This window comes from Mustela putorius, unplaced genomic scaffold, assembly GCF_011764305.1.
Source record: "Mustela putorius furo isolate JIRA1106 unplaced genomic scaffold, ASM1176430v1.1 tig00003987_pilon_pilon_pilon, whole genome shotgun sequence".
NCBI classification, from domain to species: domain Eukaryota; kingdom Metazoa; phylum Chordata; class Mammalia; order Carnivora; family Mustelidae; genus Mustela; species Mustela putorius.
In genome coordinates this window covers 6,062,868-6,088,510 of record NW_025422126.1, presented here as the reverse complement: position 1 = coordinate 6,088,510, position 25,643 = coordinate 6,062,868, and the positions used below count along the sequence as shown (strand labels likewise).

General features: G+C 50.7%; 1 protein-coding gene across 1 annotated transcript in view; it reads left to right on the top strand.

Moving 5' to 3' along the window:
* The window catches only part of MAP6 (microtubule associated protein 6), a 72,275-nt gene extending 57,039 nt beyond the window's left edge, over window positions 1-15,236 (top strand). The window contains exon 4 of the mRNA XM_004768011.3: window positions 14,137-15,236. Within this exon, the coding sequence (XP_004768068.2) occupies window positions 14,137-15,094 (958 nt within the window). The 3' untranslated portion in view covers window positions 15,095-15,236. The remainder of the gene's footprint in view (window positions 1-14,136) is intronic.
* Window positions 15,237-25,643: the final 10,407 nt, after the last annotated feature.

Below are 25,643 nucleotides of genomic sequence, written 5' to 3'. Positions count from 1 at the left end.
TCTCCAAGGCAGACAGGAAGTGTCTAATTACGATTTTGTGGCCTGGGTTTTGTTGCATACCACAGATTGTCTATGTAATGTGTAGCGCACACCTCTCTTGGTGCTATTCCTAACTATTCCTGCTGTTAGTAAGAAAATGACAACAAATATTCATGTATAGCCAATTGATTGTGACGTGCTTGTGGTCTGTGCTTGTTCGGAAACAAACAAACAAACAGTTTTTTTTCCAAGTATAAATAAATGCTAAAGACGAACACCACTTTCTTGATCTTATTTCCTCAGTAAGGCCCAGCTCAGTAGGTGAAGGAACCAACCTTTGCCATTTGAACCACCCCCCACGAGACGGGCTATGCCCTGCAGTTTTTCTAGGGTTCTCCCTAATGCAGCTTGACTCTTTTAGATTGCCTCTCAGATTCTAATTGCAAGCAGTCAGAGCTAAGTGTTGGGAAAGGCGAAGATGGACCGAGAGACCCACTGGCCTACAAGGTAGTGTAACGTTTTGATCCCATGTTGCTGGGGACAAGTGACTGCCTACGCCCAGCACTGCCTAGTAGCCACACTGGGAGGCTGGGCCCCGAGTCTCCACCCCCTTCCCCATCACCCTGCAGGACTGGCGGTTCTGGTTTTTCTCCTCCCAGGGGATGGCAGACGTGCCTTAACTAACTCATTGAATCTGGTCACAGGGAAGGCTCCACCCTCTGGGGCTGGCTCACTGTGTGGATTAGCGGGAAAGCCTTGTGTGTGCCTAACACCGGGGAGTGGAAACAGCCGTAAGAGAGGTTTGAGTAAGGTAACAACAGACCAGGTAGCTGCTTGCTCATATGAAGGACAGGTCTCTTCCTACTGGGGTGGGGAGTCAGAAGGCTGCACTGGGAGGGAACCTTGGAGAGTGGGTGGGTTATGGGTGTGCATGGCATGTGGGGCAGGCCTTCAAGCAGGAGAGCAAACCTGGTAGGGAACATCAGAGCTAGGGCCAGGTTTAACCGCTTGGATAACCTTCTGCTAACCTGGGAGATAAGAGAGGATAGACTTTTGGAATGGGATTTTTCTTCCTTTTACTAACATGTGTTGATTGAATACCTATTATGTGCCAGGCACCGTTCTGGGCACTAGGGAACCAGGAGGACTGAGACCTCACCTCTGGTCACTGTGGGTCATGAAGGAGGAGCCTGTTCTAGCTGGTTCCATGGATCAGGGAGAACTTCAATGGATGAGCAGGTGATGACCAGGTGACCAGAGTCTGGGGTGGCCCAGGCGTGCCAGACAGAAGGAGCTGCAAGAGCAAAGGTGTGGAGGGGTCCGACACCAGGTGAGCTCAGGTCCTGAGGGAGCAGTTCACTCAGGGAGGGTCAAGGCAAGGGCCAAAAAGTGGCAGAGACCATCATGGAAAGTCGTACCATGTGAGTGGGTGGTTACTAACTGGGATCTCCATTCCATACACCCAGATTTCACTCCCCACCCCCCCGACCTTCGCATGCTCCCTGCCATCATGCTTCTTGCCCTTACCTACATATCAGGCAACAACCACAGGTCCTCTCTTGCTTTAGGCTAGGAGCTCTAGGCTGGGACTTTTATTCTACTGCTGGTCCCCAGTTTTTGGGTTTGGGGGAGAAGCAATGGTGGGAATCAATCAAGGATCGTATATATGAAAACCCACTCTATATTTGTTTTCCATATGAATAGGAAACATTCCACCCACCTGCCTGTTTTTGTATAAGGCAGAGAACACAAAATTCTGCAAATACATAAGGGTCTATTATTCAACTCTTGCGTGACCACTTAAAAATTGTTTTTTTTTTTTTAAGATTTTATATATTTATTTGACAAATAGAGATCACAAGTAAGCAGAGAGGCAGGCAGAAAGAGAGAAGGAAGCAGTCTCCCTGCTGAGCAGAGAGCCCGATGCGGGGCTCGATCCCAGAACCCTGAGATCATGACCTGAGCCGAAGGCAGGGGCTTAACCCACTGAGCCACCCAGGTGCCCCAAAAGTTGTTTTGATCAAAACCACGGATGGAGAGAAGTAAAAAGACAGGAAAAAAACAAAGAGGTAGCAACAGAGACAGAGAGGGGAAAAGACCCACAGAAATACTCATATATGAGAACACTGATGATAAGCTGAGAGAAGGTGAGATGTACTCCGAGCGGGGGCAAGGCCCCGGCAAGGGAGGAGGCAGGAAGGTGGGGAGAGAGCCTTGCCAGCTTCATCTGTGTGACCAGCCCTCAGGCCTCACCCTGAGCCGCAGTGTCTCCACGCTCCCCAATGCTGCCCCAAGCCCAGGAGGCAGATCTATAACTCATTACCAGTGTCGCCTCCCCAAACAGCTAACAAAATTAAAACCAGCCCTCAAGTTTTAAAATAGGTCATTATGGTTAAATTAGTTATAAGCATATTATCATTCTTCCTTACAGTTTGCATGTTCTTATGAATTCATTCCCTGGTTTGGTTTGTTTTTGTTTTTGTTTTCTGCTAGGGTTTAAAAAATTTATAACCTTTTTCTCCTAGATTTGGGGAGTGTTAAGTCCCACTTCACAAAGGCTAAAAACCCCCCTTACTGTGTCATTGTGGTTTCAAGATCCTTTTACTGCGAAAATGTCTTAAAGCAGCTTACATTTTCAAGACCACAGGTATAGAAGTTTCTGTCAGCATGTAGCCTGTGGACCATCTACAGTTAAGGTGGGGACCCTACCCCAGGCTCACCTGAGCCCACTGAGAGAGGAGAGGCAACTGTCTCGAAGGACTGGAATGAAACCTTTCTTAGCCTCCCCTCTTACAGAAGCAGGCACATTCCCAAACCTCCTCCATCGCACCACCCTCTGCTGCCCAGATGCTCAGAACACTAGACCATCCCAGACTATCTGTAATAACAGAGCCAGCACCGTCACATGCATTATCATGAGAACCGGTTAGCACTGGCAGCCTACAAGGTGTTTACAATGTTCCTGGACGGCACTGCTGCCAGCTGTGCAAACCTGTGTCATTCCTAAGTGCTGTCAGCCTTGCTGTCCTCCTCTGAAGATGGAGACACTGACCCTCACCTCAGAGGAGAAGACCGAGGGTGAAATGACATGCTGGCTATAGGTCACCCACAATGGCCACTAAATACAGGTCATTGCAGGCCTCCCTCCTTTCCTTCACACTGCTTGAAATGTCCATGTTTACAATCTTTCTCATAGTTCACTTTAGGTCACCTCAGACAACCTGAGTCTGACTGAGGCAAACACTCTAAGAAGAAGGCTTTTAAAGAATTCTAGCTATTGAGTCACCTTGAGTCCACAAACCTAAGCAATAACATTTTAACAGTTTACATTTATTGACTGCCCACAAAGCATTTCTTCTGTGCCATTCCATTGAGCCCTCCCACGTGGAGTGGGTGGGTGCCCCAGGGAACAGACAGAGAAGGGAAGCTCTGACGGGAGGGAACCTGCCTGGAGCCTGGGTCTTCTGCTAGGCAGCCCGCAATGCTTCCCTCCCTCATGTGAGGAAGGCCTGGGCTGGCCTGAGGTGAGTCAGGCTTCAGACAAGCTCTTAACTAAAACTACACCCACAACTCACAGGGCCACAGTCTGGTCAGCCAACAGCAGGCCCACCAGTAGGTTTACCCAGGATCTTCTTTAAATCATGGGCTCCAAATACAAATGGGGGGGAACTAAGAATTTGATCAGGTCTCCACACACAACTGGCTCGAACATCCTGACTCAACGGTCTCAGCCAAATATACAGGCTTTCTCCTTTGGGTACTAGATTAACTGACTGGGTAGCTAAAATGCGTGGTTATTGAACCCAGAAGGATCCAACAGATTCTTCATTCATAAGGAATCTATTTGGGACTGGAGATACCAAGAAAAAGCTGGCGTCCATTTCCTGAGGCACTGGATCAGAGACCACCATTTTGCACTTTTTACTTCAAACAGTAGAACTGAGCTCAACTCTCTGTCCCTTGTCCTCATATAAATGGTCCCCAATCACTCATTAACCTGACATTATGTGTAACTATCCCAACCCAGACATCTTATCCGGGGCCGAGGGAGCCTCAGATGCCGCGGTAAATAAATTCCTGCCACTGCTACTGGTTTAAGCTGCCAGAGGGATCTTTAGAACATGCAAATCTGACCATGTCACCCCCTGCCTTCAACCATCCATGGACTCCTTGTGGCCCACAGAAGCTTCTTGTTCCCCCAGCACACCATGCTGCTTCTCACCTCCATGCCTTTCCCCCACGCCGCCCCACCTGCTCCGAATGCCCTCCTCCTGCTTCTCCACCTGGCTAACTCATCCTTCGAGACTCTGCTCAGGCGACCACTCCGGGAAGCCCTTCCCGCACCTCCCAGGCTGGGTAAGATGTTCCCTGTGTGTGTCTTCATCACAAAACTCATCACATAGACTGTGCCACCTGCTCGTGTGCGTGTCCCCCCGCTAGACTGTGCTCCCCCAGGGACCAGGACCGGATCCTCTGTTCACCTTTATAGCCCTAGTGGCTGGTCCAATGTCTACCTGGGAGAATGTCTACTTAATCGTCTGTTGAATGAATAAAGAGTGAGCGAATGAATGACGATATTCGCCATCTGCCTCCATGTTCACCACGGCGCCACGGCAAAGCTTTATTCTGCCTACTAACTAGTAACTGTCTCTGCGCATGGGAAAGGGGTGGTTTCAAGAGAGGGCACGGCACAGATCACAGAACAGCCAACGGCTGGTTCTACAATGGCCAGCCTGCCCCTGTTCTTTGCGTAGCCACTTTTTTCAAAGGGGGCCTGACTTCAAAAAATCATAGACTCTTCGTTATAGGGTAATCTTATGAGGTTGGCTAATCCCACCCCCTGCCCAGTGCAGATCACCTAACTTCATGATGGCAGAGAGACATCCCCCAGGGGATATCTCTTGGGTAGAAGGCAGGGGAATTAGAGCCAACAGGCCTGGTTTTAAATCCAAGCTCTACTCTTTACTAGCTGTGTGACCTTGGCTGAGTCTCTTAATCTTTCTGACCCCTAAAGAGATAACAGTAATACAAGTATCTATCACTCTCCCAATCTGTTTGGTTCCCAAATCCAGAAAGTAGGAGTTAGGTCAGCAAGGGACATAGGGAAGTAGTATTATTTGAATCTTTTGATTCTAGAGTTTAGGACAGCAGCTGCTAAGGACTCTAATGGCCAGAGATACCACTTCTGATCCACAGGGCTCTCTGTTACAAGGGCCCAAGGAGGGTCCGTGGGAAAACCCACCATCAACTGCAAAGTGAAACGCCCTTGTCAACAGTTTATTCTGTGGATGGTTTTGCTGACCTCCGTGCTGACCCACCCCAGGTCGCCACAGAGTGGTGGCTGGAACCACATGTGGTTAAATCCACTCCCTCTGTCACACAGCCTGAGACGGAGCCCACCCAGCGCTGGGTCTTGCTGCCCTCCCTCCCGCAGCCCTTCTCCGGCCCCTCCTCTCTCTCCATGCACACCCTGTAATCACCAGGTTCAGATTCCATTTCCGCAATTACACTTTTGTTTTAACCGAGCCCGTCTGGACACATGAAACTAATTTTGATTAATTGCTCAAGATCCCACCCTTCGCTTTAGGTGGGGTAGGAAGAAAGGACCAAAATTGATTTGCAAGTTCCCAGGAGCACAGAGCTAGACCAGAACTGAGCCTCTACTGTCTGGTTGCCTTAGTTCAGCACTTCACATTTTTTTTTTTCTTAAAAGGGTCATTAGCTGGATTATCAGCTCTTTGGCAGGCCATTGAGACAGTCCACGCTGCCTTTGCCTTTGCCTTCTTGGCGTTAAAACAACCAAAGACTACGTTTTGGAAATTCTTATTATACAACGGGGAGTCTATTTAGTTTTTCTTAGCAGGTTCTATCTAGAACCGCATTTTTCCTAGCTGTGGTCCCAGCTATTTCCCCTGTGCTGATGTGCCACATCTGGGTGCACTCTGGATGAGGGAGGCTGTAGGCTGGCAGACCAAGCAGCAGCTGTACAGGGCTTACAGGTATGGGCGTAGTGGGTGCTCTCAGACCAGGATGCTGCTGATGTCTGGGACTGTCTTCTTTGCAGGGTCTGCTGAATACCAGGTGGGAAGCCTAGGGGCGTCGTCGTGTAGCGAATGCAGGAAGGGCCGAAGTGAAGGGGGCCTGGTTGCTGGGGGCCTGACCCCCAGAGGGGCAAGTTTTTCAGGAGATGCAGTTGGGATCTTAGAGCTGGGGACCTGCAGAGGTCAGTGGCACCAGCCTCCTGTACCAGGCAGAACAAGTCAGGGTCATCTCAAGGCGGACCCTGTCCAGACCTCTGCGGAGGAATTTGGAATCTCTCTAGTTGAGGTCCCATCCCCCAGGGATATGGTGGTAGAGAGCAAAGAGCTTAACGGAAGTCCGTTCTCCCTGGTTCAAGTTTTGATATCGCCACAAACTCGCTCTGTGAACTTAGGCCACTCGCTTCCCCTTTCTGAGCCTCATTTCCACCTGCAGCTGGAAAATTGGGGGTTTGGGTGAGACCCCAGCACCCTTCCCACCTGCCTGGCCCACACAGCTGCTGTGAGAATACAGTGTGCCTCATCAGGAAAGGTTACATTTGGAAGGACACAAAGGGGCAAACAAAGTTTAAAAGAGGACAGGATCTGTGCGTCAGGTAACGGCGGCTGCTGGAGTTGGATCTTGTGTGAGTTATGTTTACAACGTCTCTCTCCTACTGCGTCCCCACCCCATGCCAGAGCTCTCTGCTTCTCCGCTCTGTTCAGTGACTCAGCACATAGTAGGCACTTGCTAAATTTTCATGGAAGGAAGGAGGGGAGGAGAGAGGGAGGGAGGGATAGGTGAGGCAGACCGCGGTCTCGCCCCCGTCTGGAGAGCTCTGTGGGAACACAGGAGAAGGAGGACTGACCGCTGCAGGTGGAGGATTTCACGGATGAAGGGGGTCTGGAACTAAATCTCTACTTGCTGAGGAGGAGAGGGGATTACAGACGGCTGGGGAGTGGTGATGGGCAGCAGCGCCGACGTGGCTGAGAAGAAGCCCAGAGCTCAAGGGACAGAGCTGCCAACTCCAGAGGTGCTGTGAGATGCCTGCAGACCTCACTGTCAGCTCTGGGGGTGACACTGGCCAAGGGGTGGGGAGCCAACCTAGATGCGTTGTGAGGAGAGCAGTCGGGACAGTGAGGACTCTGGAAACCAAACATCTGAGCTGTGGTCAGGTGTCTGCTGCCCAGGGAATCCAGGAAGGGGGACACAACAGCTCCTCCTTCCAGATATCCGCAAGGCTGGCCAGGAGCAGGCAGCACAGCTGCCTCTAAAAGGGCAACACCCGAGGGACCGGGATGGGGCAGGAATGGGAAGGACTGGAGCCCACAGAAACCGGGTTTGATGACTCGGGTCTGTCCTTCAAGCCCTGGTCACCTTTGATTTGGCTCAGGAGGGGTTGTGCTTTCATAGAGCAGGGAGGGAGGACTTCCCTAGCAAAGGGACCTTTGCGCCTCTCTGGTTAAGAGACACAGGCTGATGAAGGCTTCGGGCCGGGGCTGCTGGGATGCTGGCTTTACAGTGTGCACAGTGTGTTTACGGGTCCGTCCCCAGCTCTGCACGGGGTCTCCTTACAGGCCCCAGGGTCATTTACTCCTGTGCCCCTAGCACAGTGCCAAGCTTATGGGAACAGACAGGAGGAGAGTTAAAGCCAGTCCACCGTCTCCCTAACCTTCTGCCAGAGCCCCTGAGGGGCAGTCGGCCTGGGTCCTGACTCAGCCCCTCCTGCATATCTTTGCTTCAAGTGAGTTTGCTCCATCGCCTCCCTCCCACTAAGACATTGGTTGAGAGGCCCGTGTTTTCGTCCTGGACCTGCTAGCCATTGGCTGTGTGATTATTGGAGAATCACCTGCCCACTCTGGGTCAGTCTCCTATCTGCAGAGTAACACAACTGGAGTAGATCACAGTCCCTTTTTGGAACTAACATCTGCGAACCATCACCCGTATTCCAGGATCATGCCATGAGTGTTCACAGACACTAATCCTCCCTAAATGGTGAGCACTGCAATCCCCATTGTATAGATGATGGGTACTGAGGTACAGAGACTGGCATGCCCGTCATGACATCGCACGGGCTAGAAAGGTGTTGGGTCAGCATTCAAACCCAGCTCTTCTGGCCCCTAGCCCAGGCCGTGCCCTTTCTCCCCAAACAGGCTGCTCTTTACATACTTTTTTTTTTTTTAAAGATTTTATTTATTTATTTATTTGACAGAGATCACAAGTAGGCATAGAGGCAGGCAGAGAGAGAGGAGGAAGCAGGCTCCCAGCTGAGCAGTGAGCCCGATGCGGGGCTCGATCCCAGAACCCTGAGATCATGACCCAAGCTGAAAGCAGAGGCCTTAACCCACTGAGCCACCCAGGCGCCCCTGCTCTTTACATTCTAAGAAATGATCTTTGTTAAAGCACCTGGCCCTGAGCCTGGCACATGGTTCCTGCTCAGGCAATAAGTGTTTCTTTCTTCCCCAGGGCTTTTCCAAGCTGTGGAGGAAGGGGACTCATGGACGTGGACATAAGTCCGTGATTTCTGAACAGGGCGCTCCTACAGGACCACTGCCCCAGCTCTGGGCTGCTTTGATGGTGCATCAGGAGATAGTCTAAAGGGAAAAAGAAAGAAAACAACCACAGGGGTGGATGATGGAATTAGAATTGTGTGCAAGGGTAGGAACCAGCTGGAGGGAAGGAGGCCCTTTCTCCAGATAGTCTTGGGCAGGGCTCAATAATCCTGCTTCCAGACTCTGATAAAATTGCATCCAAGGCCAGTGTGTGTGTACCCAGGAGGCATTGCCTGTCTCCATAGTAACAGGAAGAAGGGCAGAAAATTAAGTTCCTAAGACTTAGGATGTCTCATGTGAACTTGGAATATTAAATTTTGCAAATAGGACAAAGCCTGGCACAGAAAGGTCTCATTTCATTTATTCATTCACTCAACAAGTACTTACTTGGGTCCTTCCCTTTGTTTTAGGTACAGACAATACAGTGATAGGCAAAGGCAGCTTGGTCCTGCCCTCTGAATGCTTCAGTCCTGTAGGGAAAACATTAATCCAGAAGAATGCAAGTAATGAGCTGTGTTAAGGGGTAGGGGAGGGTCAGGGACTAGGAGAGCGTGCAGCAGGTGACCGGGTTTCATCAGTGGGGTCAGGGAAGTCTTCCCTGGGAAAGTGCTCCACTGGGCTGAGAGATGGAAGATGAGTACACATTAACCAAGGCAAGAGGGAGCAAGAGAATGTTCCAGGAGACAACAGCATGTGTAAAGCCAGAAATGGAAAGAAGCGGGACATACTGAGGAAGAGAGCAAAGTCCTGAGAGGCTGGAGGGGACCTAGAGCCGGGAAGGCGGTGGGAGCAGGCTGGTCAGCTACGTGGGACCATGCAACAGGCTTTACTCTTTATTCTGAGTGCAGAAAGCCTTGAAGAGTTGTAAGCAGGGAAGGAAGAGGGTGCTTTTTGGAAAGGTCATTCTGATTTCTGTTTGAAGAATGGATTGGATAGAAGAGGCTACCAGTGAGAGGCTGTGACAGGGGTCCACGGAGATGATGGCACAGCTTGGGGGGTGGCAGGGAGGAAGGGAAAGACATGGGAATATTCCAGAGAGAAGTGTTAGGAGCTGGAATGGGTGGTTCCTGATGGATAGTGTGAAGATTTTAAGGAAGAGGGAGACAGAAGCTGGGGTTCTGCCCGGGACCATGGGTTAGATGATGAAGCAGGTCTCAGCAACGATGATCTGTAACTCTTTCCATTTGATCTTCTTTGTTGCCAGCACTGTGCTGGGCCCTGGGGTTGCAGGCCGGGGGGAAGAATGGCTCAAGGTCAAACCGGGCTGGAGCGGGGCAGTTACATTAATGGAGGCACATGTGAGTGTGGGAAAGACTGTAAAGTGGTACAGTGAGGAAAAGCTCATTTGGGAAGATGCCACCAGGACCTTGTGAAGAGATGATGGGGTCTGAGCAAGCGGAACTGCCAAGGATAGGCAGAGCAAAGTGGGTGAAAGGGGCCATCCAGGCAGCAGGAGCAAAGCAATAAAGTACTGGGGGTGGATAAAGCAGCAGGGGCTAGCCAGAGGGCAGCAGCTTAGGGTGAGTGTGCAGCGCTGGCCGCCCCTCTCCCTGCCTTCATCAGGGGCTGCCGTGAGGGTCTGGGGTGGGCTGCAGTAAGGAGTATGTGAGCATCTGGGAAGCTGTCACTGCATCTAATGGGAATGGAGGTCACCGTGTGATGTAATCTGTAAATGTCAAGAATCGTGATTTCATATCTCTGTCCAACAGGATCATCCGATCCTCTGTTGTAACAGTTCCTGCATTTGTATTATTCTCCCCATTTCACAGCGGGGGAAACTGAGGTCTATAGTAGTTGAGTAATGGCCCGAGATCTGGCCGGCAATACACAGCACAGAAGCCAAGATAAACCCAAAGGGTTATTCTAGTTTACGGGCGGGTACGCGGGAAGGAAGGAGACAATCCGCAGCTGGCTGGGGGCCGCAGATGTGGTTGTGCGGGTTAGGCCATGCCCAAGGACAGCTGGCCCGTGGGCTGAGCGGGGCTGAATGCAGCCCATCTCCACTCAGCACCCGGCTTCATCTCCCTCACACAGAAGGCACTGTGCATGTGGCTTCTGCCAGCCTTACTGGGCATGATGGGGCGTTTTTACAGATGGGGAGACTGGCAGAGCACCGTGGAACCAAGTGATAGCCAGTCAGGGTCAATGTGAGTTTTATGTTGCCTTTGAGGGTGGGTCTGTTCATAGGAAAACCAGCTGAGGCTGCTTTGGGTTGTTTTTTTGTGTGTGTTTTTGGTTTGTTTTTAAGATTTTATTTTAAGTAATCTCTACACCCAGTGTGAGGCTCGAACTCACAACCCTGAGATCAAGAGTCACACACTCCACCAACTGAGCCAGTCAGGTGCCCCAAAGCTGCTTTGGTTTTTTGTGTTTTGTTTTGTTTTTAAGATTTTATTTATTTATTTGAAAGACAGAGATCACAAGTAGGCAGAAAGGCAGGCAGAGAGAGAGGAAGTGAAGCAGGTTCCCTGCTGAGCAGAGAGCCCGATGGCGGGGGGCGATCCCAGGACTCTGGGATCATGACCTGAGCTGAAGGCAGAAGCTTTAATCCACTGAGCCACCCAGACGCCCCAGCTGCTTTGGTTTTTAAAAATGAATGTTTAATTTATAAAAGTAACACTTTAAAATCTAATAAAATTCAACAATCTCCTTTAAGGAGGATTTTAAAACCTAAGTAATTCAGTTCTGCTAAATAACTTAAATTATTAGTAATTTACAATAAAGTAAGCTTAAAAATATAATTATTAGGTTATCATAAAAGTTCCATTGTTGTTTTCAAAATTTATAAAATTGTCTAATACCTTTCAACTTAAAAATCACAAATTTGAATTAATTATTCCATTATACATTTTTAAAAAGATTTTATTTATTTATTTGACAGAGAGAGAGATCACAAGTAGGCAGAGAGGCAGGAAGAGACAGGGGGTAAGCAGGCTTCTTGATGAGCAGAAAGCCCGATGCGGGGCTCGATCCCAAGACCCTGAGATCATGACCTGAGCCGAAGGCAGAGGCTTAACCCACTGAGCCACCCAGGTACCCCCAATATGCATTTTATATTGGAATCACAAAGCTCATCTCTTAGACATTCTGATATGCCAAATTATTTTAAACATCACAAGTATTTTCAAAAATAAATCTACACAGACTTTTCCTTAACTTAATCCCTCAAAAGGGTAATATTATAGATTTGATTTTATCATTTCTAATCTTCATTCTAAACCTTCCCATGAATAAGAAAGGATACTTACTAAGGAAACAGGTTCCTAGGGAAAGCAAGCTAGAGTTATTCATCCAAGCAAATTCGGGGTTAGCCCCAGGTGGCCGAGAGGCCCATTGAACAGACGTGGGGCATGACACGGGAGCCCCGGCCTCCAACATGCAGGGAAGTGCATTTTGCTCACGTTGTGGGGCTGTTCCCGGTTTCATGCCAGCCAGGGACGCTGAGTCCGTGTCCTGCCAGTGAGGTAGGTCTTGCAGTGCAAACCCCCAAGACCAAGTTAAGCTCTCCCCCCCTTTTGTGTCTCCTACCTCAGCTCTGTCACCCCTTCAGGATGACCCCACCCAGGGTGTTCACTCCCTGATAGGATTCATCTAATCGATTTTCCGCTTGCTTCTGTTTTGAATTGGACAGCTTTTAGTTTCTCTCTGACCAGCCAGCAAGTATTAGACGTCTTTTAACACCATCCTTGGATTCTGTGCGCTTCTCGTGGCCTTGCCTGGCGCTCTCTGCCCACTGATGGCAGCCAGCTCTGTCCATCTGGGTCTGGGCATGCTGAGTCAGGGAGCCACGCTGGCCCCTGTCAGTCCACTGTGATGCTCAGAGCCATGCAGAGGGATGACGGAGAGCCTGCCTATGCCACTGCTACTATGTACTCTGATGAGAGAGGCAGGTCCCAGGGTAGCTCAAGATGCTAAACACAGTAAGAAGCTTCTGAATCATTGGGGTGACATGTCAGAGCAAAAATGGTCCAAATATGTGTAACTTTACTTCTAAGTCAATAGAAAAATAATTGTAATATTGCATGGTAATATCCCGTGACAAGGGGCTAATTATCTCTCATCGTACATTTCTCAGTAAATATCCTTCCAGTGACATAGATGACAAGCTTGGGGCCCAGAGAGAGGAAACCATAAGCAGCTATGAAAATGTGAGCAAGCAGGGGTCTTACTGGACCAGCTTTAATCAGCACGTAAGAAAGACATTGTCCTAAAAGCTAATAGGAACTATTAAAATGCTGAAATGGTTTTAAGCGTAAGACTTGATTGCTCACAAAGTATAAGAGAGTAATAATAGTTACCCTGTGCTGAGCAACGCAGGGGGACAGAGCGCAGGCCCTGGGAGTGGAAAGACCCAGACTCTAGAGTCCATGCAGGTCCCTCACTTTCCACCCCACTTCCTCTCTCGGGACCTCAGTTTCTTCATCTGAAAAGTGAGGGTGATAACATCCATGTGGCTTCATGGGGTGACTGGGGTGCTGAAATGGGCTCTGAGAAGAAGCAATCTGGAAAGTGGACTGTGCTGGAGGTGTATGAGGGTCGGTGACACCGGCTGAGTGGCCGTTCCTGAGTGGCAAATTCCAGCCTGGCCTGCAGGAATGAGTGTGTATTCTCAGCTAGACTGGTGGGCTCTGAATGTGGCAAGGTTTGTCCTTGGTGTCAGTGATGTCACCTATTCTCTGTGGACAGGCCAAGGGATGAGGCGGGGGTCTGCAGTGAATCCTGGTGGGAGGCTTGGACTCGGCTGCAGGTAAATCAGCCCCAGAGCCTTGGAGTAAGTGAGGGCAAGGGCCCATGGATGGTGGAGGGAGCCAGAAGCAGGGACAGAGCAAGGGGAGCAGGGCCTCCTCACTGCCTCAATGGGGAGCCCCAGCCAGTCACCTGCCCAAGGTGGGGGCAATGGCAATGGCATGGGCAACAATGAGGCACAATGTAGATAGAGAATTTAAATGCACTGATAAAACCTATCGAAAGCCAGTCTGCTTTTTTTTTTTTTTTTATCACCTTATGAAAGCGATTCTAAACAATGTTCATGATAAAATACTTTCCCCCTGGCAGGGACAGTGCTCAGAGGGACATTCCCCTGACCTCTTTATTGTTCCTCTTCACAGTTACCCTTAGCAAGGGATCTGGGGAGGGGACAGAGCCTTGGAAGGCCCTGAGAAGACAGTGCGCTGGCCTATGGGGCCATCTGAGTGGACAGGCTTGCAGGAGGGCCCAGCTACCACGGAGGCAGGAGGAGCAGCCTGGGTGGAGAGTGGGGTGGATGGGCTGCTGCGATGCCCAGCCCACAGGAGGACTCTGAGTCCAGCTCTGGTACTGCCCTTGTCACCTGGGGACCACCCTCTGTGCCACGCGCAGGTTATAATCAATTGGCAAGCACATTGAATGACTGATTCCTGAGCCTACCCCTCACTCCTCCCCATGTTCTGTTCTAAGAACATGCAAACCAGATTTTTCTCTCAGCTCTCCAGCAAGAGCTGCCCTCCCCAGGCTCCACTAGGCCAAGACTTATCAGGCAATCTGTGCTCTGCCTACTCCTTGGCCTGAGCTTGGGCCCTCACAGTAACTACCTCTCTCTCCCCCGCAGGAGCCAGGTCGAACTCGCCAGTGATTCACAAAAGAATCGAGGTCCTACAGTCACAGAGCCAGACAAGGATCAAAGTCCTGCGGGCCCAGGGCCTCTGAAAGATCAAGGTCCTGTGATCCAAGAGCGTCCGAAGGATCAAGGCCCCATGGCCCCAGAGCCTCTGAAGGGTCAAGCTCCTGTGGTCTTGGCACCTCTGAAGGATGTGGGTCCCATGGTCCCCATACCAGTTAAGGATCAAGATCATGTGGCCCCCGAGCCTTTAAAGAATGAAGGTTCTGTGATCTCAGCGCCAGTGAAGGACCAAGCTTCCTTGGTCCCCGTGCCTCCAAAGAATCAAAGTCCTATGGTTCCAGGAACAGTTAAGGAGCAAAGTCCCATGGTACTGGCATCTGTCAAGGAGCAAAGCTCCATGGTCCCTGAGTCTGTGGCTCAAGGTCCCACCGTCCCAGCACCTGTCAAGGATCAAGGTCCTACCGTTTCAGAGCAGCTGAAGGGTCAAAGTGCTACAGTCAGAGCACCTGTAAAGAATGAAGGTCCCATGCCCTCTGAGCCTGTGAAGAACCAAGCTCTAGTGTTGCCGGAGCCAGTCAAGGATCAAGGCGGAGCAGTCCCAGAGCTTCCGAAGGATCTCGAGCCTGTGCTTGCAGGACAGACAAAGAATCAAGGTCCTGTGGTCCCAGCACCAGTCAAGGATCAAGGTCCCGTGGTCCCAGAGCCTCCAAAGAATCAAGGTCCTGGGGTCCCTGAGCCTGTGAAGAGTCAAGTTCCTATAATTCCGGTGCCTCTGAAAGACCAAGACCTTCTGATGCCACCACCAGCCAAAGACCAAGGTCCTGTGGTCCCCGAGCCTCTGAAGACTCAAGGTCCCAGGGGCCACCAGCTGCCCACTGTCTCACCTCCACCCCCAGTCATGATCCCAACCGTCCCCCACGCAGAATATATTGAGAGTTCCCCCTGACACTCACCCCTTGACATGCCAAGGAAGGAGCTGGCCGTGGAAGTGCTCCCTCCCAGGGGCGGCGAAGACACATATTTAATCTGCATGAAACATGTACCGTATAGTCTTGCTGGAATCTAATAAAACTTCTCCCTCTGGCTCAGCAGTGTTTCTCTTGGGCTCTCCTTGAGTGTGTGTGTGTGTGTGTACATGTGCACACACAAACATGTGCTCACATACACCATGAACATTTAAAATTGGGCATGCAGGACTCTGAGAAATCCCAGCTCCTGCGAGTAGACAGCATCAGATGGGAAGGGGTGAGAGAAGCTAGGAGATTGGGGAGGGGACCCCATCATGAGGATGTGGAACAGGACAAATCCATGTTTCTCCTTCACTCTCACACTCCCACAGCACTTCCTTTCTGACACCACATGTGGAACAATCATCTGACACCAGCTGGGGTCCTGGCATTTGACTCACTTCTGACATCATTTACCTGGTTCCAGACCCCCAGGTTTTGAGGGCTAGGTCCCACAACACTGTTCCCACGCCCACATTTCAGATGCCAACGGCAAGTCCCAGGTTATTACTAATACTTCTGACTGTGGGCTATAAGTTGGGATTTCCACAACCCCTTACCTGGGTTCCATAATTTGCTAGAATGTCGCATTGAACTCAGGGTAACACTTACTTAGGTATACTGGTTTACCATTAAAGGACAAAGGATACGGATGTACATCCAGATGGAAGAGATGTATTGAGTAAGGCATGGGGAAGGTGCATGAAGCCCTCACCAGGCACACCACCCTCTCAGTACCTCCAGCAACCCAGAAGTTCTTCAAACCCCATATTTTGGGGAGTGGGGGTTTTGGAAGGCTTCATCATGTAGACATGACACATTATTAACCCAATATCCAGACCCTGTCCACTTTCCAGAGGATAGGGGTAGGGCTGAAAGTTCCAAGTTTCTAACCATGGCTTGGTCTTTCTAGTGCCCAGCACCCATCCTGAAGCTATCCAGGAGACCACCAAGAGTTGCCTTGTTACAGCAAAAGAAAGTCTTATCACCTAGGAGGTTCCTATCACCTAGGAAGAGTTTTAGGAACTCTGCCAGGAACCAGGGACAGAGACCAATATTTTCTATCATTTCACAGGTTGGGTCCCATGAAAGCTGAGGAACAGGTTCCAAACCACAGTAGGCTGAGTCCTAGATTGGTCAGAGTTGAAGCCTAAAAAGGAAAGAGGAACAGGGACCCAGCTGGCCCAGGGTAATTCTGGATGACAGTTGTTAGCCAAGGGTTCAGTCCTAAAGCTCATCCAGAGGTCATCTTTCTTTCTTTCTTTTTTAAGATTTATTTATTTATTTATTTGACAGACAGAGATCACAAGTTGGCAGAGAGGCAGGCAGAAAGAGAGGAGGAAGCAGGCTCCCCGCTGAGCAGAGAGAGCCCGATGCGGGCCTCGATCTCAGGACCCTGAGATCATGACCTGAGTTGAAGGCAGAGACTTAAACCCACTGAGCCACCCAGGCGCCCCCAGAGGTCATGTTTCTTTTTTTCTTTGTTTCTTTAAAGATTTTATTTGACAGCAAGAGAGAGAGAGAGAGCGAGCATGAGCAGGGGCAGCAGCAGGCAGAGGGAGAAAGAGAAGAGCCTCCCTGCTGAGCAGGGAGCCCGATGTGGGTCTCAATTTCAGGACCCTGGGATCATAACCTGAGCCAAACACAGACACTTAACTGGCTGAGCCGCCCAGGCACCCCCAGAGGCCTCTGATCGGGAGTCCCAGGACACTCATGAGGGTAAAACTTAGCGTCTGCTAATCCCCATTCAATGTCCAGGACAGCCCAGCTAAGGCTTCCAGAACAATCCTGAGGTCCCTCATTCATTTACACACACAATGGACTTTTGCTTAACATCCACTTTGTCTTGCTCGGTGTTGGGCATTAAAGTCACAGGGGTAAAGAAGTCTCAGTCTCATGAGAATAAAAGGTGGTATGGGATGAGGCCCAAGGACACAACTAGAGGCGTGGTTCTGAGAGGACAGTGAAGAGGGAATTCTTGGTGTGGGGAGCCAGGAAGGCTTCTGGGAGAAAGAGGCCATGGAGTACAGACAGCCTGGGGTCTCATGTGGTATGGGTACAAGGTAAGCCCTTTCTGGAAGTCCTTGAGTGAAAGGAACCCGATTTGCATGAGAGCTTGACCAAGGGGTATGGCAGGGCTCTGTGGCAAAAAACCAGGTCCAGGAAGAATCTGAGGTCCTGAGGGAGGGAGGCAGACTGGGGAAGAACACCGGGGCACATCTAGGGCCAAAGCTCCACCTTGGTCAGAGATGGGTCCTGTGAAGACACCACTGTAGGGGCCAAGACAGCCCAAAGATAGTGGGGGAAACTCCACCTGTTGCCCCCACCAAAAGCCACTAAAACCAGCTCCCAAGGAGCACTCCTATCCCTTTAGGGCCTTTAAGACCCATTATGGACACTAACCCCCTTTAAAGGTCTCTTTCTAAAGGGGTTCCTTTTAAAGGAGCTCGGCTGGGTTGTTAAGAGAGAAACCATCACAGAAAGTACTGATGACTTCCAAATCGTTTTTTGAGCAGTTGGCCCAAGACAGCCTCCTCGGCCCACTCCCAACAGCACCAGGGTTTTCTGCTCCCAGAAACCTCTCTCCTCTCTCTCTCTCTCTTTCTCTCTCTCTCACACACACACACAGGTTTTTTCCTGGCCCCACACAGAGCTTGCTGCCATACTAGTTCTTAGAGTCAGGGCCCTGCAGAAGAGAAAGGCCACACTGATGTGAAAGGAGTGTTGTGCGTGGAAACCTTCCTCCTTTCAGTTCTCCCTCTGACCCACACACCCAGTCCTGTAACTCACACACCCCCATGGGCCAGGCCAGTGATGAGGCCATCTCAGAGACGTGGAACCTCCAGGGGCAGGCGTCCAGGAGGTCGGGGGGGGGGGGCAGGTTGGGGGGGGCTCTCTGGGAGTCAGCTCCATGTGCGGGAGGTTAAAGCTTTCCCAGTGACAGGGTCCCAACGAAAGAGAAGTGGGCCCAGTTCAAAGCTCTGGAGACTTTTAAAAGGTAGGACAAGAAATGCACAAAGAAAGCTGAGAAGGCTGGCCCCAAGCTGTAAGAAGAAACCAGGGACCTTCGGTGCCAGGCCTTAATGCCCAGAGTCAAGGGCTGAGAGAGGGCAGATGAGGACCCAGCTGTGGCAGCTGGTTAAGCAGCTTCAGCTGGGGAGCAGGCTGACCTGGGCTCCAGCCCCGTGCCAACCACCTCAGTTTCCACACTTGTAAAGCCCTCCCAACAACTATTAGAGATCGTGCAGGCTGGGCTGGGGGGAAGCCTCCAGCCCAGGGCTGAGCTGCCGGCCTAGGCCCCACAGACCAGCTCTCCACTGCATAGGAAGAGGGCCCAGTGAAGGAGGTGAGGGCCAAGGCCTCCTGTCCAGGGCTGGGGCCGGAAAAGGCAGGATAATGAACTCTCAGAAGCAGACTCCATTCCCGGCCTGATCCTTCTCAGCTGCAGCCATGTCCTGGCCCCCTCCCCGGCACCTGGCACCTCCATCCGTCCTCCTCCCTCCCAGGTCAAGCCCAGATGCCAGTGAAAGGACCCTCTGCCTAACACTCCACAGGCACAGACACAGAGCACCACCAAAGGGTTTGGGCGCCCACTGAGGAGGCCAGGAGGGATGGGACAGGTTGGGGAGCTCTCTGCAAGGGGAGGCTCCCGTTCCAGGCCAGTGCCAAGCCCAGGTCGGCCTGCGTCTGAGCCCACATCCGAGACTCGGGTCCAAAGATGCCCAAACTCAGTTCAAGGGCCCCTGAACCTGGCTGGAACTTTCCTACCAGGGATCCTGCCCCAGTGTGTTGTCTGCCTGCTGGCAACGCAGTGGAGACACCTTACCACACAGTGGGGGACAAGGACACGATGCGTGTGGATCCACGGTAGGCCACAGGGGGCGGGTGGCACTGGGGCGGTACCTTTGGTAGTCTTTGTCTCGGGCAGCATGGGCCATCTAGAGGAAAAGGATGGGGAATGAACTCTGAGGGACCCAGTTCTCAGAAACCTGGAAATGTTCGCGGGTTTGTTTTGTTTGGGGGTTTTGTTTTGTTTTTTGTTTTTGCACCAATTTCCAGCCCTCCACTTCTAATCCAACACTACGACATGCCCACTCTACCTGCTAAGTAAATAGGGAATCTGTCCTCTTTCTTTCTGGCCATCCCCTTTATACCTCACAATTATCCCAATTTGTAATTCTGCATGGGAATTACGTCACAGTACTCAGGGCACAAGAAATGTGCTTTTCTTTACTCTGATAAATCACACGAAATCTAGTTGGAGTCCCCTCCTCTCACTGCCAGGGTTGGCAGAACCTCTACTCTTATTAGTCAGTTACCAGGAGGCTGCCCCCCTCCCTGGGGCCAGTCACAAACCCAGGCGGCTCAGGCCATCCAGAGAGGAAGACACACTGGTTACCGCTGCAGCTACTCCCAGCCTCAGCCAGGCAGACACTGGTGGCCCCAGGCCCCAATACCATGCTTGGCTGGGAGCTCCCAAAGCCTGCCTAAACTGAGTGGTATTTATGCCATTTCTCCCGGGACCCCTGTAACCCATCCCCCAGAGGCCCCACGATCCAGCTCGCCAGCTCCCTGCCCTTTGTACACACACCCACCTCCTTCCCCAAGTCAGGCCACTCTACCTCCTCACCCATCAAAGAACCTACACTTTTTTTTTTTTTTTTTTTTTAATTTGAGAGAGAGAGAGCATGCCTGCCTGCACACACAAGGAGGGGAGGGGCAGAGGCAGAGGGAGAAGCAGACTCCCTGTTGAGCCCGGCTCAATCCCAGAACCTTGAGACCCAATGACCTGAGCCAAAGCAGACACTTCACTGACTGAGCCACCCAGATGCCCCCAAACACCTACACTTGAACCCCCTCTCCTCCTCAAGCAGGCCACTTTAACATCCTCAACGGGCTTAGACCTAATTCTTGGGGGGCATCTCACACTCCCACCAGCAATGGAGGAGAGCTCCAATTCCTCCACAGTCTTGTCAACACTTGTTATTGTCCCTTTTTTTTTTTTTTTTATAGCAGCGATTTCTTTGCTGATTCCAAATCTTCCACTTTTTCTTACACATCCAGTGTGTGTTGAGTGGATATCCAGGAATCCAGGCAACTGACCGCAGACTGGGGCAGGAGGGTGGACTCCGTTTGGTACATGTTGAATGGGAGACACCTGTGGGACAGTTGGGGAGGGGTGTCTAGGAGACTCCTGGATGTAGGGGTCTCAGCCTTGGACGGGGCTCTGGAATAAAGGCAGAGATGGGGACCTCATTGAAATTTGGGTCTCCCCAGCCCTGGAAAGATATGTGAGGCCACAAGAGAGGGTGTGTTTACTCAGGCAGAGTGTGGAAAGTGAGAGGAGGAGGGTCTAAGACAGAGCCTTGGGAAACACCAGCATTTAAGGGACAGGAGAGGAAGGAGCCCCTGAGGGGAGCCTGCCAAGCAGCAGAGAGGTCAGAGGAAAATTAGAAAAGAATGTCGCCTCCAGGAAAGCATCAGGGGAGAAGGGGCCTACAGGATCTGAGACCATGAGTGCTTCCCTCCCATATGGGTTAAGAAGTGTCCACTGAACCAAATGGGTAAGAAGTCAGTACATGTTGAAGTTTTGTGATGAAGTTCATTATACTGTTTTCTCAACTTTCATGTATGCTTAAAATTTTTCCTATTTCAAAATGATTTTTTTTTTAATTCCCATTGCACTTGCAGTAAAGAGATCACTGGCGAGCTTGGCACAGAATCTCTGGAGTGGAAGAAACAGGAGCCTGATTCTAGGAAATGAAGGAGGAAAAGGGAGAGAAACAGAGTATATTTTCACCCTGATGCTGACTGACACCCCAGAGAGCGATCCCTGAGCCCACACACCTCAAGTATTCTGAGAAAAGCGATGACTGTGGATGACAGTCATTAATTACTTTATTGGTAATAAATAATTACCTGGCCTCCCACCCATTGGGACCATTCTCAGGTAGGCCCAGCAACAAGCCAAGAGCTCTTTCTCGAAAGGAAGAAAATTGCTCACCAAGGAGAGCCTGGATTTGCTCCTAAATCCTATACGGTTCTTCTATCAGGGATCAAACACCACCCTCATTGGCCGCAGATAACCAGAATCCCTTTGGGGTCATCGAAGCTCCTGGAAGAGCTGCCTTCCCTTCCACCTGGACCACCCAGAAGTCTTCTCCTGCTCTGGAAGCAGCTTACAGGCAACTCAGTAAACTCAGAGCGGCTCACCAAATCGTGGTAGAGATTGCCTCCCACACACACAGAAGCCCAACAAGGGTACTTTCTTTCTTTCCCTTTGCGGGATATGATGGTTAATTTTATGTGTCCACTTGACTAGGTCACAGGGTGTCAGGTGACTTGGTAGTGCATTTTTCTGGGTGTGTGTCTGTGAAGGATGAGATTAACAATTCAATCTGTGGCCTGAGCAAAGCAGACTTTCTCCCCAGGGCAGGTGGGTCTCACCTAATCCGTTGAAGGCTGGATTAGCACAAAAGGCTGAGTAAGGGAAAATGTGCTCTCTGCCTGATTGTCTTCAAGCGAAGACATTGGTCTTCTGCCTTCAGACTAGAATTTACACCGTCTACTCACTTGCTTCTCAGGCCTTCGAACTTGGACTGGAACTATTATCATTGACTCTCCTGGATCTCTGGCTTGCCAACTGCTGACCTTGGGGCTTCTCAGCTCCAAAATTATGTGAACCAATTCCTTACAGTAAATCTCTTTATATCTATATCTATCTACAGACATTTATATCTATATCTGTATCACATATGTCTGTATCTTCTACTAATTCTGTTTCTATGGAGAGTTGTTAACACTAACCCTGACCACAGAACACCCAGAAACTTCACTCGGGGGGCAGGATTTATGTTCTTATGGGATTTATCTCCCATTCTCAGCACATCTGTGCCTCATCAGTGCATCTGAAGCACCTGCTACTTTCTACTCTCCAAGTCCTAGGAACATGCTATAGTCGATGGAGCAGGCAAGGATGCTATCCTGTCATTTGGGAGGACAATCAAAATCCCCAAAGATTAAATCATAGCTGAGAACCAGCAATTCGATGGGTTTCAAGACAAGAGGAGAGAGCTATCCTGCTGTCTCTGCCAAGAGAAAGAAGACTGCTTCTGGTGTGCTCCATAGAGGAAGAGAAAAAAATTAGCTTCAGAGGGTTTCACATCAAGTGACAAAAAATATGTACATTTGCTCACACAAACACACGCACATAAAATCCACACCTTGAATAGCAGCTACAACTGGAATCCTCATCTGAGCAAGCCACTGATGGCTCCCTGTCACTCTCTGAGCCCCATGCCTTCTGCACAGACCATGCCGGTAAGTTAAAGGACACAGTACAGACACCATCCCTGCCACTTTGGAGTCTTTGATGACAGCACAAATTTCTGTGATTCTCCTGGAGTCAAACCATTGTTTCAAGCTATTGATTGGTGAGAAGGAAACAGACATTCCAGGAGTTTTCACTCGTCCCTTTTCTAGGAGAATGGCCCTTATTCATAGGCCTGGAGAGTCATGCGTGAATTCCACCTATAAATTTTTTTTTTAAGATTTTATTTATTTATTCAACAGAGATCACAAGTAGGTAGAGAAGCAGGCAGAGAGAGAGGAGGAAGCAGGCTCCCTGCTGAGCAGAGAGCCTGATGCAGGGCTCAATCCCAGGACCCCGAGATCATGATCTGAGCCAAAGGCAGAGGCTTTAACCCACTGAGCCACCCAGGCGCCCCCCACCTATAAATTTCTATTGTTAACCCTGAAACTAAGAGAATAATTCCAGGACAGGTCCAGCGTCTCACTGGGTGCCGTGAGCCTGGACTTGGGTCTAAACTCCAGTGACCGCTCGGTCCACTTGAGCCCCTACACAGTGCTTCTCTGTGTCCTCAGAGATTAGCATTACATAGACTCAACGTCTGCTCACCCCTGAAAAGGCTGTGTATTTTCCCTTCACAGAGCACAGTTCTCTGGCAAATGGCCCGGGAAAGATTTGGTGGTTGGGGAGAACTGAAGCTCTCTCTCATAGTGGCTCCAGTCAGGCTCCCATAGCCCGAAAGGGAAGTGTCTGTCTGTTTACTGTTTTGTTGCTTCTGTTCTACAGATGAAGGACTTAGAAACAGCCTGTTTGGTCCCTTTGGTCCTATTTGGCCTCTGAACAATTAACCTCTGCTGAAGATACGTAAATTAGGGTAAGTTAGACCCTTCCGATCACTGCCTGACTTCTGGTGTTCCAGAAGGCCAAGTGCTGCTGCCTGTGCTCTGCTCCCTGGGGCCCCGACATTTCCACTGAAATCATGGAGCCCGTTTCTGTGGCAGCGTGTTCCGCCAGCATCCTTAGCTTCCAGAGAACAAGCAGCACATCGTGTTTAAAGACACTCCCCTTGCTAACATAGTTCCTAGCATCTTGCTGAAGGGAGTTTCCTACAGGCTCCGTAATAGGAACTCAGGAGTGTGGAGCTTGGCTAGGGGCTATGTGAGTGGGTCACACCTGGTAAACCCACCTCAGCTTTCCTCCCTCCCTTAGTCTTTGGGTTCCTTCCTCTATTTTTTTTTTTTTAAGATTTTATTTATTTATTTATTTGACAGAGAAAGAGATCACAAGTAGGCAGGGCAGCAGGCAGAGAGAGAGGAGGAAGCAGAATCCCTGCTGAGCAGAGAGCCTGATGCGGCACTCGATCCCAGAACCCTGAAATCATGACCTGAGCCAAAGGCAGAGGCTTAACCACTGAGCCACCCAGGTGCCCCTTCCTCTATTTTAAAGCAAGAAATTCCTGGCGTTTCAGCATCAATAAAGCACAGGTCCCAATTAAATCTGGGGTTCAGCCAACAAGCTAAGTCAACAATGAAAACCAGCCCTCACTGCCCAAACTGGAACACTGAATCTAGGACCTCAGGTAAATGTATCCTGTATTACAAATAAAATCAGGAATGCCTGGGTGGCTCAGTTGGTTAAGTATGAATGGAATTAATCGATTGATTAATTAGTTAATTTAGGCTGATGAAATGATATTTCTGCCTCCATGGACTAGCACCCACAGAAAACGTTCCCACCTATGTTTTCCAGATTTTGTGCTAATGGGAATTAGCAAAGTCCTGCAATGCTTTGGGTGTGCACGCGTCCTCCTTCTAGACTTGACTCCAGGGCCAGCCCCCAGAGGCAGGTGAGCATGGAACTCCAGCCGTGGGACTGGAGACAAGGGGAGTGAGTGGGCCATGAGAACGCCTGCCTCTGGCAGGTAGCCTGCAAGCACACCCAGCTTTTACTGCTCCTGTAGTCAAGAGGTGGAACGTGTGCCTCACCCCTGGAATCTGGGCACCTTACAACTTGCTTTGACTGACAGAATGTGAAGGAGGTGATATGAGGCCAGGCCCCAGGGCCTTAGCTCCTGACTTCCTCCTCTCAGAATCCTGAGGCCACCGTGCCAGGGAAAAGCCAGGTCGCAGGACCACAGGTCAGATCTGTCAGGCTCTGATGCCTCAGCCGCCAAGCACCAGGGCATCTGCTGGGCCACGTCCTTTGAGTGAGCATCTGTTAGTCATCTCCCCTGTACCAGGCCTTGTGCAAGGTCTAGGATGCGGCAGGACACAGGCAGACCAGGGCCTGCTCTCAAGGAGGTCTCAGCTGGGGTCTGTTTCCTCTTCCATAGGTGTAGGATCACAGGGATCCTTGGGGTTCAGGGAATCCCGTTGGTGACTGTGGAGTGTGGAAGTCATGCCTGTCCACCACTTTTCTCCTCCACAACCAGGAGGCTTGTGTTTCCATAGAGGCCAGGCCTTGTCGTTGACCTGCTGGGTGGCCTTGGGCTGGCCACTTCACCTCTCTGAGCCAGTCTTCTCATCTGTAACATGGGACAGTAGTGGCTACCCCTTAGGGAAGCTCTGTAGAATTAATGAGATCACCCACAGCAGGGCCAGACCCATAGTCCACACTCAGGAGAAAGTTAATCCCCATCTCCCCACACCTGCCCAACACTCAAGACCCTCACAATTGAGCAGTCCTCTCTCGGCGACTTTAACAACCAGCATGGTGAGAATGACAGGACCTCCCTCCAATGGCCTCCGTTGGAAAGCTCACACAGGGCCTGGATGGGCCACTGGAGGCACTGTCCTGGCATTCGGCCCCAGCCTGCCCTTGACCTGTCCCCCTCTGCCACCTACCTGCCACCCTCCATGCCAGCAACTCCACTCTTCACTGTGAGGCGGGAGCACAGACTTCTCACCACCCCCCGGGATGTGCCCAGATGGCAACAAATGGCCTCAGGGCCCCCTTTGTGTCAGGGGGTTGCCGCTCCCCCATCCGAAGGCCTGATTTCCTTTCCTGCAAGCTCCCAGCTGGTGAGGGAGCTGCTGCAGGCTTAACTCTGGGTCCTGGAGTCCTTGTCTAGTCTCTGCGCATCCCTGAGCTGTGCTTGTAGGGTTAGGATGATCATTAGGATGATCACTCCCGCCTAACTGGGCTATTGTGGGGAATAAGCGGGACGACATACATAGACT